The sequence below is a fragment of the Ambystoma mexicanum genome, chromosome 1p, assembly GCF_040938575.1.
Source record: "Ambystoma mexicanum isolate Mex_15411 chromosome 1p, UKY_AmexF1_1, whole genome shotgun sequence".
Classification (NCBI taxonomy): domain Eukaryota; kingdom Metazoa; phylum Chordata; class Amphibia; order Caudata; family Ambystomatidae; genus Ambystoma; species Ambystoma mexicanum.
Genome location: NC_090921.1, coordinates 358,246,542 through 358,265,230, shown reverse-complemented (window position 1 = coordinate 358,265,230; position 18,689 = coordinate 358,246,542). Strand labels below are relative to the sequence as shown.

The following is an 18,689-nucleotide window of genomic DNA, read 5'->3' as shown; positions in this document are numbered from 1 at the left end:
AAAACTGCACAATGTTTAGAAAACAAGAAAGGAATTTGAATCTGTGGTTTAGGAGCTAGATTATAAATTATAATAATAATACAGGCCCTTATATAGAGCTTCCTGCTCAATTCCTCCAGCTTCTAAACCCTGAAATAAAAGGTGTTATTAACCAATTTTAATGGTATTCAGTTTATCAACCTTGGAAGAGTGAAGAGCGGAGGTGGTCCTGCAGCGCGACTCCAACTTTCGAAGAGCGGTTTGGTCCCAAGTCTGAGGTGATTGCTTTTCTCACCATCTATCTACCCAAACGCAATTCCCTAAACTGCTGCAGGTAACCAGTAAACTAACATTGCGGTACTAAACTGCATTTCTGTGGTTTTACTGCAGTTGTGCAAACGTGTACAGTGGGGGGTTTGCATGTGGTGGCAACAGAGTGTAGCATGCGACATGTGAACTTTCTGTTTGCATTTCAATACAAATTCAAAATGAAAAGCACACCAGGTAAAGAATGTCACCGGTGCAATTTGTCACCACTAGTGCAAAACAATGCAGAAATGCACTTTAGCATTAGACTTTTTAATTTGAACCACCCTGTACAGTTTATGGAATTAAAAGCATATTTGCAAAGTGATAGGCATGTCTTTATAGCTACGGCATTTACATCGATGTTGCTCATTTTTCAGGGAACGAGCAAAAGAGATGTAAAAATGTCAAGGGGGTGTGAAAAAAAAGATATAGGGGGTTTGGGGAATTGTACAGATTCAAATGCCTCAAGATATAAATGCAGTAGATGCAAAGGCATGGACCCAATGGCAATAATCCCCAATACAAAATGGCATCAGTGAAGTAAAATCACACATAAGTGCAACTTGATATAACAACCCTCATCACAGTTTATGCAATCTAGGCCATGTGGTCAAGCTACATAAACTGCACTTGGCGGTGAAATTAAGGCTTTTGTGCTAAATTGCATTTCTATGTTATTTTGCTCCAGTGCTGCCATGTTGGACAGCAGAGAATTGCACACACTCTTGGTAAATTGCACTGATATTTTCACATTCATACGTGCATTTACGTGCATTTAGTTTTTTAATTATGAAATTGTTGTGACAACGCAAAAAATAGATGTTACAAAAAGAAAAAGAAAAGGCACTTGAAATGTTAAACGTGTTAACAAATGTTACATTTTATTCGTATTTTATTTGATTTATATATAACGCCGTACACCAAAGCGCTGTATATATGCCAATTTACAGTACAATAGTTATGAATACAGGATGAAGCAATCCAACAAAGTGAAAACAGAATTGAAATTGCTATTACCATAGAAAAACTAAAAGAAATACTAAGCACAATAAAGATTCAAGAAGGTAACTTTTTAGAATAAGAAGCAATAGTTTGAAGAGAAAAGGTAAGAGAGCTCCAGTGAAGTGGAGCAAGCAAAGAAAAGGAACGAAAATGTGATTGAGCAGAGGGAGGACGGGGAACTAATAGTAGAAATTGAGCCTGTGATCACAGAATCAGAGAAGGAGCATAGAAAGAAAAAAGGGATATAAGGTAAGAAGGGGCGAGACCATAGAGGGATTTGAACAAAATACAGAGAAAGTTAAATTTAAGCCTGGAATGAAATCATAGCCATCGAAGAGAAGACAAAAATGCAGAACTAGAATCACGGGGGGTAAGCAAATCAATAAGGCGGATTGAGGCAATGAAAACAGACAGTAAAGGTGCAACTCGGGAAACAGGGAGACCAAAACGAGAACAATAAAATAAGCGTGAAAAAATAAATGAGGAAATCAAAGTTTAGTCGCACTAAAAGTAAGAAAAGGCCGAACTTTGCGAATATTCAATAGATGGTAACAACAGGAACGAGAAGTAATGGAAATGTGTTAAGAAAAAGACAAATCAATATCAAGATGTAGACCAAGATTACGAGCAGTAGAGGAAACAATACAAAAGGTGGAGAGGAACGAAGAGGAATAGTAGAAGCTGGTAAAAAAAAGAACTTCATTTTTTGATGCATTAAGGATGCGAAAATGATCGGACAGCCATGCCTTAATAGCACAAAGACAGGCCGAAAGATTACCGTGGATAACAGATGTAAAAGAAGAAAAAGACAAAACGAGGTGGGTATCATTGGCATTATTAAATTGAAATGTTGAGATAGCCCAAAAGAAGAAATGATCACCACCAGAGGAGAAGTATAAAGAGAAAAAGGGAAAGGACCAAGGACAGTGTCTTGTAGACCACCATGAAAAAGAGGGGACGCATCAGAAGAGACACCAGCCCAAGAGACAGAGAAGATGCGATTAGATAGATAAGAGTGAAACTATGATAATATAGATCCCGAAAATCCAAAAGAAAAGAGGAACTGTAAAAGTAACATGTGATCCACCGTGGCAAAATCAGCAGAGAGGTCCAATAGTATAAGAATAGACGAGTGTTTAGAATAGCGAGCGGTAAGCAATGAATCACATACAGAGAAAATAGCAGTCTCAGTGGAGTGAAGAGGACAAAACCCGGATTGAAAGCGGGGTAGAATAGAATTTTCAGTAACCAAGAAGAATCCTGAGAGTAGACAAGCCATCCCAGAAGCCTAGAGAGATAGGGAAGAAGAAAATAGGAAACAAATGTGAGGGAGAAGATGGATCTAAAGAAGTTTTATTTCTGAATAGGAACGATAGAAGCATGTTTAAAAGAGGGAGGAAAAGTAGAGGTACGAAGAGAGATATTAAAAAGAGTAGTAAGATAAGAATTAAGAGAAGGACAGATTTTAGAAATAAGGGAGAGGGAATGGGGTAATTAGGAGATGCAGTAGGATGAACCTGTGATAGGAGCAGAGAGATATCAGAGGTTGCGATCAGGGAGAAAGAGGTAATGAACATTGATGATGAAGAAGATAGAGGAAGAGACCTAGTAGAAGAAGGTGGAGAAGAAGACATTGTGGTATGAGGAGTAGACACTTAGAAGTGAAATAAGTAGCAAAATCAAGTGCAGTTAAAGCAGACTTGGGTGAATGGTCAAGAGAAGGAGGAGAGAGAAGACGAGATAATGATTGGAAAGGGCCTCTTGGATGAGCAGACTGTGATTATAAGAGATCAGAATAGTAGGACCGGTTAGATGAAAAAAGCACCCCACCATATAGAGTATGATAAGAAGAAAATAATAAGTGGTCAGAGTTGGAGCACGACTTATACCAACGCTGCTCGCGACGACAGAGAGAGCTTCAAATTGAGCACAGTTGCAAAGTGAGCCACGGTTGTGAAGAGAAAATGAAGAAACTAGATATAGTGCGTTAAGCGATGAAGAAAGAGCGATAGAGAGAGGAGAAGCTGCCTCATCCACTGGTGGAGCAACAGAAGCTGAGTGAGATGGACGACTAGAAATACAGGAAGATACAAACAAGGGCGTATTAAAGGCATGAAGATCACGACGGAAGTAAGTAGAAGTGATTATGGAGAAGGAAGAGCAAGAAAGAACAATGTGAAAAGATTGAAAATAATAAAAGATGGTGATCAGAAGAATAAGCAGAATACACGGAAACTGCAGATGTAAACAGAGATGAAGTGATGATGAGCCAGAGACATGAGATGGGCTGCGGGGTAGAAAGAACTGATAGGTGCTAAGAATCAAGAATAGCTACAAATGGAATGGATACGCGTGGGGATATTTTACACCAGTTGACATGCCCAAAAAAACTGTACAAATGTGCCCATCACTGGAGCCCTGAAATCTTCATTCAACGTTACCAATTGGGAAATGCACCATTTTCACCACGGACTGGTTGTGAACATTAATTTAAATGTAGCAAATTAACAGCTGGACGTGTCAGGACATCACGGCATATTTTGATAATTAAACTGCTACCAGGCTACAAAAATTACTTCCAACTCGAGCAGTTTTACAGAGACGCCAAACAATTAGTAACTAACAAGTGGTTCATCAAACTCGTGCGAAATGTCTTCTTTGCACTAGTCTGTCAGTGCAAATGCCATATAAGACCTGCCTGAATGGTACCAAATTTCCTGGTACTGGTGCACAATTGTCTGGCACTGGCAACATTTCTGCATTCTAGCCGGTTGGCCGGATACAGACTGACTAGTTGGAGACCTACAAGAGGCTGGTGCCTCTGCAATGCCAATAGAGCTGGGTGGTGTCCGCAACTTTTTGGGTAGGGCCTTTCAGCAGTCATAGGTGTCTTTCATGGGCTTGAACCTGTCTAGCAAACGTGTGGCCTACACATGGGCCTGTCCGCCTCTGGCATACGCTCCGAACATGTTACGGGTGGGAAGAACAGAAATATGAGATGATACCATGAAGTGCAAAGCCTGCGTGTGCCAAGCTGTACTCAAGATGGGTGTATTACGGGGGCAAGAACATTGAGGGTTATGTAGGAACAGGTGTGGTCAAAACTTCTTGCACCTCCTCTGGCCCTCATTCTCACTGTATAAGGAGGGGGAGGGAAAGGGTCATAAGAAGATCAGAATGAGGAGCCACAGGAGGAGCAGGCATGAAAGAAGGGGGGCAATTGTGTTTGGGACAATGATTTCAGGGCGAGTATTCATCAACCCCTTGGAACGCTTGCATTGCCAACTTAAAGGTGGCAATTGGCATCGCCCGTAATCATTGTTTAAATGGGCTACCATTATTTTCTCAGAAGCTAGCCAATGGCCTCCCTGTTCATTGTTCTGGATGTGTGCTAAGCTCTATCACCATGTACTACTGTAGTGGGACATTCACTTTTACTGACAGGTGCAGAGCTCAGGAACCAGAACTACATATATCTATTACTAATGCTGGGAAATTCTGCACCAGTGAGGGGAAATGTTGCACTGGTACAGGGAAGCTTTGCAATGACATTGACATTGACAGCCCCTTTGCAAAAAAAAACATTTAGTGGCAGGAATTCTATGCAAATGTCAATATCACTTTGCCCTGCATGGGTTCCAAACTGATGGCCATAGGAGCAATACATGCCACCTGGCCCAAGTCTGACAGACATGCTGAGAGGGTAAAGCTCAGATGGATTGAGTGTTAGGTTTGTGCTTCTTCCCACCACCCCCATACCCCATAGTGTTGGCAACTCAAGACTCTCCCACTCAGAAACCCCCCTCCATGCCACCATGGCGTCCTCAGATCATCTCATCTCTGGTTTCAGAGGTTCATCCAGACCTCTTTTCGGCTTTGCAATTCTGATACAGAAAGCCAGGCTGTGTGATCTGCTCAGACACGACTAGGCAATTCTAGGGAAATGGCCTGGGGAACCCACAGCACAAGGGCACCAGGGGGTGCCAATTCAACCTTTAAAAAATGAATTCCGGCCTCATTATAGTTGAAGAGGTGCCACAAGGGCACTTTGCTTAGAACTGCAAAACCGGTGCATCTGCATTGCATGTGGCATGGGATAGCTTGAGATGTCTGCCTACCCAGGGGACACTGTGCCTGGTTGTAAGAAGCTCTAGGAGTGGGCAGAGCATGCAACTCGCTCGACTCTTGGCAGTGGGCATGTCGCGGCAAGGAAAGCCATATGGATTCCGCGGATGGGTGGAGCAAGTCGCAAAGGGTGGGTGCGTACAGTGGGCAATTCTCTAGCAGCCATGACACTTACTGATGGATGGCTTGAAGGAACTTGCGCTGGTGCTTGCGCACCTTCGAGTGGTCGATCTTCTTCACCAGCTTGGTGTGTTTGTAGATGAGCCATGTTTCCCTGAGTACATTGGCTGCAGCGTTTTTTACCTGGAGAGAAAGAACACAAAAAGAGGAGACAGTGTCGAATTAGCCTCTGTCATCCTGTTCCTTATGAAGAAGTAGACACAACAATTCAACATTGCTTTGAGAGGACTATAGGGAAAATGCGGGCGTGAGGGGGCTAGAGCTGAGTCAGTCAAGTCTTATTTCGTGTACAATCCCGAATCATGCATTCCTGCCCGGTGCACCGTGGCATACAGATCAAGAACACTTTCTAAGATTGCTGACCAAGCTGTGACGAAAAGAATACAATAACCTCTGAACTTCTGGCACGGGTTTGCCCACATCTGGCGACGAGGCGGGATGCAAATGGAGCGTTCTGCTGACATAACGCTACATGTACACTGCAGCAACGTTATACCGGAGCATTCCCCGAATCCAGCGCGAGCAAAGCGGATGGGTTTCTACGCAGGACACGTGGCAGTAGCGGCCTGAAAAGGTGCTCGTGCGCTGCTCACGTTCCATAGAAACTACAGTGAACAAATTAGATCATCATCAAAAAAACACAATGATTTTGAAGGAGCATTCTGCGCCTTTGGTCTAAGAGGAGAGGAATGGAACTTCTCAGTAGGAATCTCGGCCTTTGGGAGGATCTTAGAGCAGGTTATAGTTTCCCCACAATGCACCCAGTGGCGCCACCAAGGGGGGCCACGGCCACCCTTATAAAAATGCAGACCAGCCCACCTGCCTCTATATGTTTGTTTTGGTGTGTCACCCTAGTTACCCTCATCAGGCCACCCCTCTGAAAAATGTCTGGGGGCTCCATTGAATGCACCCCAAACTGCTGAGTCACTAACCCAATACTTCCCAGCTGTTCCTATATCTACTCTACGTTCCGCTGCAGGGCACAGGCACTAAATTATGAGTGGACAGGTTATGCAGATGATGCCTTAAAGTGCTGATCATTGGCTTAGGTAGGACACTGCCTAACAAAACACTTCAGATACCGCCACATGCTGCCAGAGGGACATAAGGCTACTACGGAGGCAGGTTCAGTTGATTGCACTCAGAGATGGCCCTTAACACAGGGCTTTACCATCTTCGGCCGTGTCTGCGCTAGTACCTGGCTACCTACCTATGCATTTATAGAGGTTTTTTGGGATATGGGCCCTCAAGCCCAGGCCCTTTGATACACTGTAACTCATCAGCTCCCTACAACTGTTTAACCTTTACTTTAGTTTTGGGCCATGATGAATGAAAGTCTGCTTACTAGATCCATGCTAAATGTAATAGTGTGCAACCCCCCGGCTTGCACACATTTCCAGCATTCAAAGGTGTTTACTAAATATGCAGACATAATTTTAGTACTTTTGGTAAAATTATAGCGCTATTATGAGATGGAGGGTACCTAAATAAAGCTTACCTAACCCACCAATCATGTTTGAATACAAAAAAATGTGTGCAAGTTAGAGTTTGCACACTATCACATAAAGCATGGATATAGTGAAAAGACTGAGGTGAATGGAGGTCTTTCTACTATATTTATTCTTATTGTAAGACATTACACATGCTTAGACGGGCAAATGTTGGCATGTTTGGGCAAAGGAATCACAGGTATGTACTTACAGGGGCAATTGATGGCATTTTGGGTCAAAGCCGTTGCTGGCGTATCCTCAAAGGGGTAAACACTGTAATTTGGGGCAAAGGTGTGACCTTAGAAGCACAGTTACTGACAATATTTGGGAAATATCATCACACCTGCGTCATATGAGGTTGAGTTGTGATTGGTTTTTAACAAATGGGGGAAGTTGGCTTCATATAAACCTTACAATTTCAGAGTTACTGTTACTCCCAAAAGCTTAATCTGAGCCCACCTAAATTTAGTCTGAGTATGTGAAGAGGACACTGTAGAAGAGGGTAAAGATAGATTTAATATTTCCGATTTAGACATTAATTTTCAGACTTGCTACCAAGCCATACTGCTCCAATTCTCTTTCTATCCCAGGCAGTGATATATCTGGTTTCTAAATGAGCAATAACATATCATCCGCGTACGCCATGATTTTGTGTATTGTCCCCCAAATTGAATGCTGTGTATATCTGGTGTTTGACGGATTTTTGAGAGAAAAGGTTCCAGTCCTACGTCAATGACACTCAATTAATCCTAAAAATTCCCAACTCAAAACCCAACTGTCACCCCACCTCACAGCCTGCCTCCTTGACATTGATTGCTTGATGACCAAAAACCACCTCCTCTTAAACCCCACTAAAACTGAAATCATGGTGTGCAGCAACACCAAACTTCTCCCCCAACCTCTACCATGGCCATCATCCTGTCAGTATGGGCAGCCCACCCACCACCTCGACCACAGTGAAAAACCTTGGATGCACTCTTGGCTCTAACCTAACCCTCTCTCCCCAAATCAACACCGTCTCTAAATCCTGCCATTACCACCTCAAAATTCGGAGACACATTTTTCCGTACCTCTCCTTTCCCAACAGACTCGCCGCTATCGTAATGTTGAGACTTGACTATGCCAACTCCCTCTACCTTACGGTCCAAGTATACCACCTCATTAAACTACAAAGGGCACAAAAACGCAGCAGCCAAACTGCTTCTAGCACTTGGCCCAATAGACCACACCTCTCCAGCTCTCAGAACTCTCCACTGGCTCCCAGTTGGACGAAGGGTGTCTTTCAAAACCTTATGTATCTCCCACCGAGCAGTGCATAAAACCGGCCCCCTATACCTACAGGACAAGTTAAAACCCTACCACCCACCGCGCACTATAAGATCACGCTCTGCCCTCCTTTTAGTGATGCCAAAAACCCACTCAATCAGGTTAGGAGAATCATCATTCTCAGCCTTAGCCCCCACTCTATGGAACTCGCTTCCACCCCACATTCGACACACTGAAGACTACCTGTCTTTTCGCAAATTACTGAAAACGTGGCTCTTCCCTTAAAGAATCGACGCTTAGAGCAAATTAAAGGAACAGCCACAATAAACAGAAATCCAAAGGGAGTCAATGGAACCAAAAGAAAGACTAAAACCGATAGTGTACTTAAAACGGATCGACTGAGTGAAACATATGGAGTAAGTCAGATCAATGGGGTAGATGGAACAGATAGAGTAGATTGAACAGATCGAACAGATGAAGTAGATAGAGTGTATGGAACAGAAAGAGTAGATCGAATGGATAGAACGGATGGAGTGGCTGAAACGGAAGCTGTGGATGAAACTGAACAGTAGATAAGACGAATGAAGTGGATGAGATGGATGAAGGGGATGAGACGGATGAAGTAGATGGGACGGATGAATGAATGAGGATGAGACGGACTGAGTGAAAGGAAAGATGGAACAGATGGAGCGGATGGAACAGATGGAGCGGATGGAGTGGACAGAAAGGATGGAGTGGAAGGAACGGATGGAGTGGAAGGAACGGATGGAAGGGATGGAACGGATGGAATAGATGGAACAGATGGAACGGATGATTGAATAGAAAGGATTGACTGGCTGGTGTAGAACGAGTAGATGGAACGGATCGAGTGGATGAAACCATCCAAGTGGAAAAGAATGGACGAAGTGGATGGAACAAACTGAGTTTACTGAAAATATGAGGGATGGAACGGATGAGGGGTTGAACAGATGGGGATGGAACGGATGGAGGACGGACTGGATGAGGGATGGAATGGATAAAGGATGGAACGGATGGGGGATGGAACAGATGGGGAGCGGAACAGATGGGGAGCGGAATGGAAGAAACGGACAGAGCAGACGAAACGGACGGAGCAGACGAAACAAACAGAGCAGACAAAAGAAACGGATGGAGTAGATGGATTGGATGGAAGCGATGGAAGCGATGGAACTGATGAAACTTTTAATGATGTTGCTGATAACCACCATATCACACCACTACGCTTACTCTCTCCTCTACACCATCATTCAACTAGAACACAGCTATACTATGACCCATTCGGCCTAGCTGTTCTCATACTAACAAAAACAACTTATCATCCTAATAAAACACAGCTAGCTGAGCACATTCCGGCTATTTTAGGAGTATCCTCAGGCCTAATGTAGCCAGAACTCGGTCTGGGTGTCCACCCTCCAGACTGAACACATTGAACCGATTTCCTAAGCACCACACCTTCCGCTAAGAAGCAGCTCTCATACTACAACCACACCAGCTGCACACATATCCGGTGCGCCCACGCACCATACGACTCTCTCTCTCTCTCTCTACTGACTCGAACTGTGGTTCCTGAGGGCGTTCAACCTACCAGCGCTTTGAGGTCATACCAATGACACATAAGGCGCTAAATAAATGGAAAGTAACATAACATAATATATGAGGGGCAAATACTGGCAGTTTTTGGGCAAAGCCATCATGAGAGTGTCCTTACAGTGGCAATATTGGCATTATTTTTTTCTGGCCTATACTGCATACCTACAGCACATTCAAACTACCAGCCAGGCATCAACTATTTGTATTACTGCATGTGTACTGCATGTTTCTTCCCGTGAAGCGTTGCTTGTTTCTATTTGCCCTCATTTTTCATGCTGACATATCCTAATATGGAACTCATCACACCCCACCAATGAATGAGCAGGAATAATAAAGAACTAAAAGAAAATATTTATGAATGTAATTATTTGGTGTCGTCTACTATTGACAATTTGATTCGTTATTCACTTAAACTCATTAACCACATTTTTTGGTTTCGTTTCATGCATTACTTTACTATAAATTACTGTCTTAGTACTATGCTTCTGCATGCACTTTGAAATGTAAATATGTTATGTTATGTTGATTTGTACCACACACCGCTACCACACTGTGGCAGTCTCCAGGTGCATGCATTGCTCTGCAAGAGAGGAGGGTGGAGTGTTAGTGGGGATAGGGTGAGAGGATAGATTCAGAACCAGGAGGAACTGGCGTCTGTGAGTGTTGTTTTGCATGTGGTCGTTTTGTGGGAGTCCTCTTGCATTGTAACCGTATGGGTAAGATTCAGTGCCTCTGGTGTGTGGTAGCGTTTTGTGTTGATGTTAGTGTGTTATGATGGGTTGGTCGTGTGCACTAGTTAGATAATGTTCATAAGGGATCCAGAGTCACAGGTGATCGTAGCTGTAAGATAATCTGGCATCTTGGTGTGCAGTTGCATTGTTGATGGATTTATGGACTATGTGGATGGTTTTTGTGGAGTATGGCTAGTCCAAGGTCTGGTGTGGTGTCATCAGTTATGCAGGAGGAGCAGGAAGGGAAAAAGTGTTAGTAAAGTCGGCAGTTCGTTGAAGCCTCTGGCGCAGTACTTTGGATGCTGCTTAATGGTATCTAGACAGGTACTTGTTTGTGGTTCTTTTGGCCCATCCCGTCTCCTCCCAAGTTGTTTGTCTGTGGTGCTGTTGTTGCTGGTGTCCCTTTGAGGTTGTTACTGTCTGCTGAATAGTCAGGTTTGGAGCAGTTTTCTGAAGGTGATGTGTTCTTCTGTGCTTCAAATTTCTTTGGGCATGTTTTTCCAGATGTTAGCAATTAGATGTCAAAATGCTGTTCTGCTAAATTTCTTTTTTTCATAGTGTTTTGTCTCTATTTGTAGCTTGTTTCTGGATCTTATTCCCTTCCTCGGGGATACTGACTAATTTTGTCTGGGAGGAATTGCGCTCCTTGTCTGTGCAAGGCTTTGTGGGCAATGCAGGGTGCTTTATATTTGATGTGCTTTTTTACTGGTAACCAGTGTAGGCTTTTCAGTGCTGGAGTGATGTGTTCTCTTCTGTTTAGTCTTAATAGCATCCTGGCTGCTGTATTTTGCGCCCATGGAGTTTCTTGGTAAGTATTTCTGGCATTCCTAGGTAGAGACTGTTTGCGTAGTCAATTCTTGTGAGTATTAGGGGTATGATTGTGAGGGTTCTGTGGAGGAAGGAGAGGCATGGGAGTAATCCTCTGAGCAGTGGTAGGAGAAAGAAGCATTTTTTGGCGATTGCGTTGACTTGCGATTGCATTGAAAGGCCATTGTCCATAAGTATTCTTGAGTTATTTACTACATCAGTAGCCTCTGATTGCGTTCCCATGCTGATCGACGAGTCCAGTTGTTGGTTGCCTCTGGCAGATCCTGTGGGTGAAAGCATTATTTCCTTTTTTGCCGGGTTCAGTTTGAGGTTGTTGGTTGTCATCCAGTTGTAGATGAGTCATGTGTAGATGTGAGGCAGTTGTTGAGGCTGTTATTTTGTTCCTGGGTTCTGTTTGTTTTCACTATCACTTGTGTGTCATCTGCATAGCTGTAGGCAGTAAGTCCATGGGATGGAATGATTTTCATCAGTGGGCACATGTAGATGTTGAAAGGTAGAGGGGAGAAGTACTCCGCAGGATATATTTTTGCTGTTTGAGGTGAATGGTGGTAGGTGGGTTATTTCGGTTCGGTTTGTTAGGAATGGTCCAAGCCACTTTCTTGTGGATTCCTTTATGCCACATTCCAATCTTTTTTTTAGTCCTGCATGACTGATTGTGTCAAAAGCCACTGATATGTCCAATAGTATGGGGGCCAACTGGGCATCGTCGCCTGCGTTTATTTTCAGGTCGTCATTGATAGAAGTGCTGATTCTGTTCCTCTGATTGGTCTGAATCCAACTTGTGACCGGTCGAGTATTTCATTTGTTTCGACATGTTTAAGAAGGATTTTGTACATGTGGTTCTTGCAGGTTGGATATCGGTATGTTGTTTTTCAGGTCTTCTGCACTTGCTGATTCCTTTTTCATCAGCGGTTTAATAAATGCTGATTTGAAGGAGGACGGTACTTTTCCTCTTTTGAGTTATATATTTGTTAGGTTCTGGACGTGTGTCTCCGGGGTTGTGGTCTGTGGTTGAGGATTCCTTTGAAGATGTCTGGGGGGCAGGGTTCCCACCTGCTTGAGCTCCCGCCGACTAGAGAAGCGCTGCTAGTGTTGCCTTGTCGAGGGGAAGAGCCTCTTCTGCTCCGTGGCGTGAACTGCGGGACCTTCTCTGCGGTCCTTCTGTCAGCACAGACCACTGGACATGGTGACTGGAGATTGCTTGGGTTCCCCCTGCGATGACCCTGTCGGCATGACTGTGGGTCTCCAGTGCCCCGGATCTGGCTGCTCCATCGTCCGCAGGGCGGGCTCTCACTCACAGAGCCCTCGATCGGAGCCCCACCGCTTACAAGACACTTTAACTCAACCTTCTTCCACATACACAGGCATCGGAGGGCTCCAGCAACCCCCACAGAGGGCAGTGGACCTATGGATGGGGGAGTCACAGTAAGCTCACCCCCATACTGCAGCGTCTGATAGGGGCAAAGGAGCAGTTTGTTCCTAGCCCCGATTCCCGCTTCTGAGGGCCCCCCTCTGCCCTCCTACAACTGAATTAACACTACCCTGGGCACGGACAACATACACTGTGTGGCTGGGGGCCCCACACAGCACTCTGATTCCTCATGTGCGCTACATCCAGACTTTGCTCCTGCCCAGCTGTCGTACCTGTGCCACAGGCGATCGCCCTTGCGAGACAGGGCCCTGCAGGGTTGCATGCCGGCCACCCCATCAGACCTGACGCGAGTCGTTGAGCTACAGGGTGATGAATTACACCTTACTGCTGCAGGATAGGGCAGTCTTAACACCCTGGCTCCCCAGTACAATACAACTCAAATTGCTGCCATGACCATACACCGACTGATTACCTGAGACTCCTCAAATGCCCGCACTTTGGCCTGTGACCACAGGATAAGCAGGGACCTACGAGGGAGAACACAACCCATTCTAGCCTACTCTGTTGGCGTCTTGCCAAGTGATTACATCGGTACGTACAAGATGTGGCAAGCTGACCCACGATAAAGACCCTGCCTCAGTGTCCTCATGTTGCCAATTTGCTGTCCTGCGTAGCCACCACCAATGCCCTGCAGGTACTGGCTGGGTAGTTTGTGCACTGGTCCCACCCCCACGTTGACACTACGCTTCAGGTGGGAACACACTCTGCTTTCCATATCTACCTTCCGAAGTCTTTGTGATACGCACAGCTAATGTCCAATATCCCTACGTCTACAATTTGTGCCCGATCCGCCTATGCACCTACACTGATACCTAGGACCCACACCCCATTCACCATCTCAGGTGCACCGCCCAAAGACCCTTTTCCGACTACTGGCAATCAGAGAGGACATTTTCGCCCCCCCTTCTAGACCATATTCCTAATTGCTGAACCTTGCTGCGATCCTACGGACTCCCTGATCCAGTCATGACTAAAGGAACCAACAAAAAACAGAGCTCCATAAACATGTTTGCAAAACACCCCAAAATCAAACAAAGCCCCACCTGAGTCAGAGTCCCCCCTCACTGAGCCCTCTGAGACCACAGAATTTCAGAAAATTATGGACTATATGTGGGAGGGGTTCACCACCCTTCAATCGAAACTTGATGACATGAAAAGGACAATCAGATCCATTAAAGCCCGGATGGATAAGACGGACACCAGAGTGATGGAGGTGGAGTCCAGGGTTGGCCTGTCGGAGGATGATATCGGAGTGCTCCAGGCTGAGGTGGCCATGCTGTCCAGCAGGTCCAAATGGTCAGCAAGAAGAAGGAAGACCCTGAATCACAGCCCAGACGAAACAACCTGCGTATCATTAGTGTTCCGGAGGACAAAATAGACAGTCCTATGGAGAAATACGTGAAGCGCTTCCTGCTTGCAAAATTGGATTCCCCAAAGTGCTCCCCTCAGTTTGCAATTGAGTGGCCCACCGATCAATGGCTGCAAAGCCCAAACCTGGTGCTCCCTGTCCTATTATTGCAAGAGTGCTAACCTACCGTGATATGGATGCTTTGCTACGTGTGGTAAGAAGCAAGGGTTGAAAAACTGCTTGACACACGACCGAGGGCTCAAGGTTCTGTCCACTCTCAGGATAACTTTATCAGCATGCCACTCCTTTCTGCCTGGTGGGTAATCCTCAGAGCATGCTGCTACCTGGACATGCCTACACAATTATGAATTTACCGCCTTAATGACGGATGAATGCATTGTTTGTATGAGCTGGAATATCAGGGGGCTAGGAAACCCGACCAAAATGCGAAAATTGCAACTATATGTGAATGCCACAAAGTTAAGATACTTTAACTACAACAAACCCACACACTGACTAACGGGTGCGAGGGGTTCACTAGGTCATGGGGTCCCCAGCGTATTACACTACCTACTCCACCCAAAACTGTGGGGTTATGATCCTTATTCACAAGTCTCTAAAAGGTGTACACAAGGTAACAGATGCTGATCCCTTGGGGCGCTATGTATAATTATACGGCTCAGTCCTGGGAAGAGAAGTGGTTCTACTTAACGTTTACGGCCCCAATGTCGATGACCTTGACTTATTTTCCCATTTCTCTTCTCTGCTAGTAGGGTTCCCCCTCATTCCTATTCTCTGGGCCGGAAACTTCAATACTATAGTAGATATTAACTTGGACCAATCTGGCATTAAGTCTCGCCAGCTCACTAAAGCCGCCAAAACCATTACTGAAATTCAATCAGAGTTAAGAGTGGTAGATGCATGGAGGCTGACGCACCCTGATTCCCAAGCCTTCTCTTGCTACTCCTTGGTACACGACTCACACTCTCGTATAGACAGGTGGCTTGTCTACAACATCCTCATTAGATCTATTGTACAGATGACCACTCTACCCAGAACCTTCTCAGACCAACCCTCGGTCCCAATCTCATTAAATTGGGGCAAGGGCAACGGAGGTGCATACACACGGAGATTGAAACCAAACGCCTTGCGAGATACGGTGTTTAAGTCCGAACTCAGGGCTAGTATCGACGACTTCTTCCAACTAAACACTGGGTCTGTGAAGTCTCAAGCCACCCTTTGGGAGTCGTTTGAGGTCTACATCAGGGGCATCGCACTAGCCAAAAAGGCAGGCATCCTCAAAGTGATCCAGGGGACCATCAAAGAGAGTGAGTCACTCCTGGCTAGACTCGAAACTCAATACGCTACATCACCATCTGCCACTACACTTGGCGAGATAGGCACAGCATTAGACACCTTCCGGGACCAGGCCGAACGTGAGCGTAAGTTCCTGGATGACCCTAGGCTGCTGGGAGGTATGGGGAGGGGGAACGCCCCGGCCGTCTAATAGCCAGACTAATCTGTCAAGAAAGGGGGGGCACTCCATATCCCGGCTATTGAAAGAGCGGATGGCACCCTAGCACTCTTGTCTCAAGAATTTAACAACGTGTTCCGCTCTTTCTATGAAAAGCTTCACACTAATACTGATATTGACCCCACAGCGAAGATAGAAATATTCGTGAATAGTCTACCACTCTCAGTGTTGTCCGCAGAGACCAGGGGAACCCTAGACCAGCCGGTCTCAGAGGACGATCTATCTAAGGCAATAGACTCCTTGTCAGTGGGTAAGGCACCTGGCACGAATGGGCTCACTGCCGAATTTTATAAATGCTATAAGGCCCGCCTGGTTCCCCGACTACTTGCTGTGTGGGACACCAGCTACGCAATACGGCTCCCATCGCCCACTCTCTTATCAGCTGCAAAGTAAATATATTTGCCAAGGTACTGGCCATCTGGCTCACACCATACATGTCATTTGCAGTCCACCAGACCAATCAGGTTTTATTCCAGGGCGCTCTATCTCTCTTAATCTATGCCGTCTCTTTAACATTCTTGCCTGTATTGACCCTGGTGCATAGGCTGTGGCAGCTACTTTAGACATGCAAAAAGCATTCGACTCAGTCTCTTGGAGGTTTCTATGGCTGGTACTGGAGAAGAGCAATTTTGGCCTCCATTTTATATCTTGGGAGAAACTGTTATATTCATCTCCTTTGGCCAGGTTCCGTACCGAAGACCGCTGTTCTGCCCAGTTCGAGATAGCTAGAGGTACCAGACAGGGTTGCCCCTTTTCACCGCTAATATTTGTATTGGCTATTGAACCTGTGGTGGACCGATCCGGCAATGGCACGCTCCAAAGGGTATAAGACTGTCCGAGGATCCTGAGATCATCTCTCTCTATGTTGACGATGCCTTACTATATATCGGCTCCCCTGAGGAAAACTTGGCCCATATACCCGCTGATGTCCTCCTTTTTGGTGAACTGTTGGGCCTAAAGGTTAATTGTACTAAATCCATATTGTTCCTGTTGACCAATACCACTGACCCTCCAGGAGATCTCCAGGGGTTCAAATGGTCCCAGACAGAAATCACCTATCTTGCGGTAGTAGTCACACATAATTGGATCCCTCTTTATGATCTCAATTGCCCGTAAAATGGCTGATTGGACTAAATTCCTGATTACACCAGCCGGGAGGGTGGCCAGTCTCAAAATGTTAGTCGTACCACAACTCCTGTATAGATTCCAAAATGTACCGCTCCGGCCAGACCAGGAGTTTTTAAAATTACTGACCTGAAATGTTAATGCCTTCCTGTAGCACTCTGAGGCCTTTTTGCCTAAAATTTGAAACATTGGCTGCTCCAGCTGCAAGGGGCGGGGTTTGGTGCCCCAAACTTTGAGAGATACTGGATCGCTGCGCAAGCCCACTTCGCGGCATTCTGGTTTGATCCTGCCGGATCCACCCCCCCATCAAATTTGAGCGCTTGGCAGCTGGCAAGCCAGATGTTCACTCCCTGGTTCTCCCTTCCCTGAATCTCAAACTAGATCCGATGGACCCCACTGGATCCACGATGATGGCATGGAACAAACTCTGGAAAAAGACAGACACCCCACGCCCATTTCATGGTAACTTCCCCCTGTGGAACTATCTCCCTGATTCCCCACGTGTAGAATCCACCACGGTTCTCCACTGGGTCACTGAGGGATTTGCCACCTCACCATGAGGACCTTCACTGAATGGCCAGACTTACCCGAATCTTTACGAGGACGACCTTCCTGCTGGCTTCAGTATGCGGGGCTCTGCTGCTCTCTCAAAAGCAGATGGCCTGTATTCCCCTTGATTCCCCCAGATGATTCCCTACTAGTCGAGATCATGTTGGGTAGTGCTCCCAGGGGGAGTGTCTCCAAACTGTACGGCCTTCTCCAGAGCAGAATGATCCACTCATGGGAGGGGCTCAGGGGTACATGGTGTAGGGACCTCGCCATCGAAATGACAAATAATCGTTGCTCTTGCCCACTCTAAGACCTTGAGAGCCAGGGGTCTGGTGCACATTTCCTAAAGCCCAGAAGCTACAGCTCTGCCCATTTGAAGCTGGGTAATGCGGACATCCTCTGAAAAGAACCAGACAACGCCATACTTTGCAGAAAGACTTCAAACTGCACAGCTATGCATCTCTAACTTCTGGAAATTGGTTAATCACATTTTAAAGAACTTTATATTTTAAAAGATGATGCTTCCATGTGTTTCAAACGTTATTTTCACATAAAATTAAGCATTTAGTGTGAAATGTACACTAATTCAGGGATTATGAGTATGATCCCCAACTGGTACTTTTCAAAACAGTAGGCTTGTAGGTCTACCTGTGCTTGCAAAAAATGCACACATGCGGGTGCATGTGCAGGCGTGTTTATGTGTGTTGGTATTCAGTGGTGAAATCCTAAAAATTAAAGTGAGGGGACGAATCAACAAACGCAATGGCATGTGTCATCGCCAGAAAATTACCATATCAAGGTGAAGTATACATATTTCATTAAATTGGCTTTGCATACCCAATCATATTGAACAGGACGAATGGTATTTGCCTTTCATAAAAATCAACAAACACACAAAACCAAGACAGGATAGTTTCTTCTAATAGTGTTTTTGAAAACATTAACAGGTGTGAATGTTTTAAACATTAAGAACCAAAACAAATGTTTTCACTGGGACTTGCAATACTGAAATAGGATATTTCACTGTTAGTTGTTTGTTATTTTTCATCAGGTTATATAGTGCAGTGGTGAAGTGTCCGGCCTACACACCTGACAACTTCATTAATTCAAATAGAACATCCATTGTTTCTCTTTTAGCTGGGGGGAGGACGGGGCAGAGTCCATCTCTGACTTGAGTGGGTGG

General features: G+C 45.3%; 1 protein-coding gene across 2 annotated transcripts in view; it reads right to left on the bottom strand.

Moving 5' to 3' along the window:
- Window positions 1-18,689, bottom strand: part of KCNN1 (potassium calcium-activated channel subfamily N member 1) — a 742,449-nt gene that overhangs the window by 153,100 nt on the left and 570,660 nt on the right. For both annotated transcript variants that reach the window (XM_069648788.1, XM_069648798.1), the window contains exon 7: window positions 5,591-5,718. In XM_069648788.1, coding sequence (XP_069504889.1) covers window positions 5,591-5,718 — 128 coding nt within the window. The remainder of the gene's footprint in view (window positions 1-5,590; window positions 5,719-18,689) is intronic.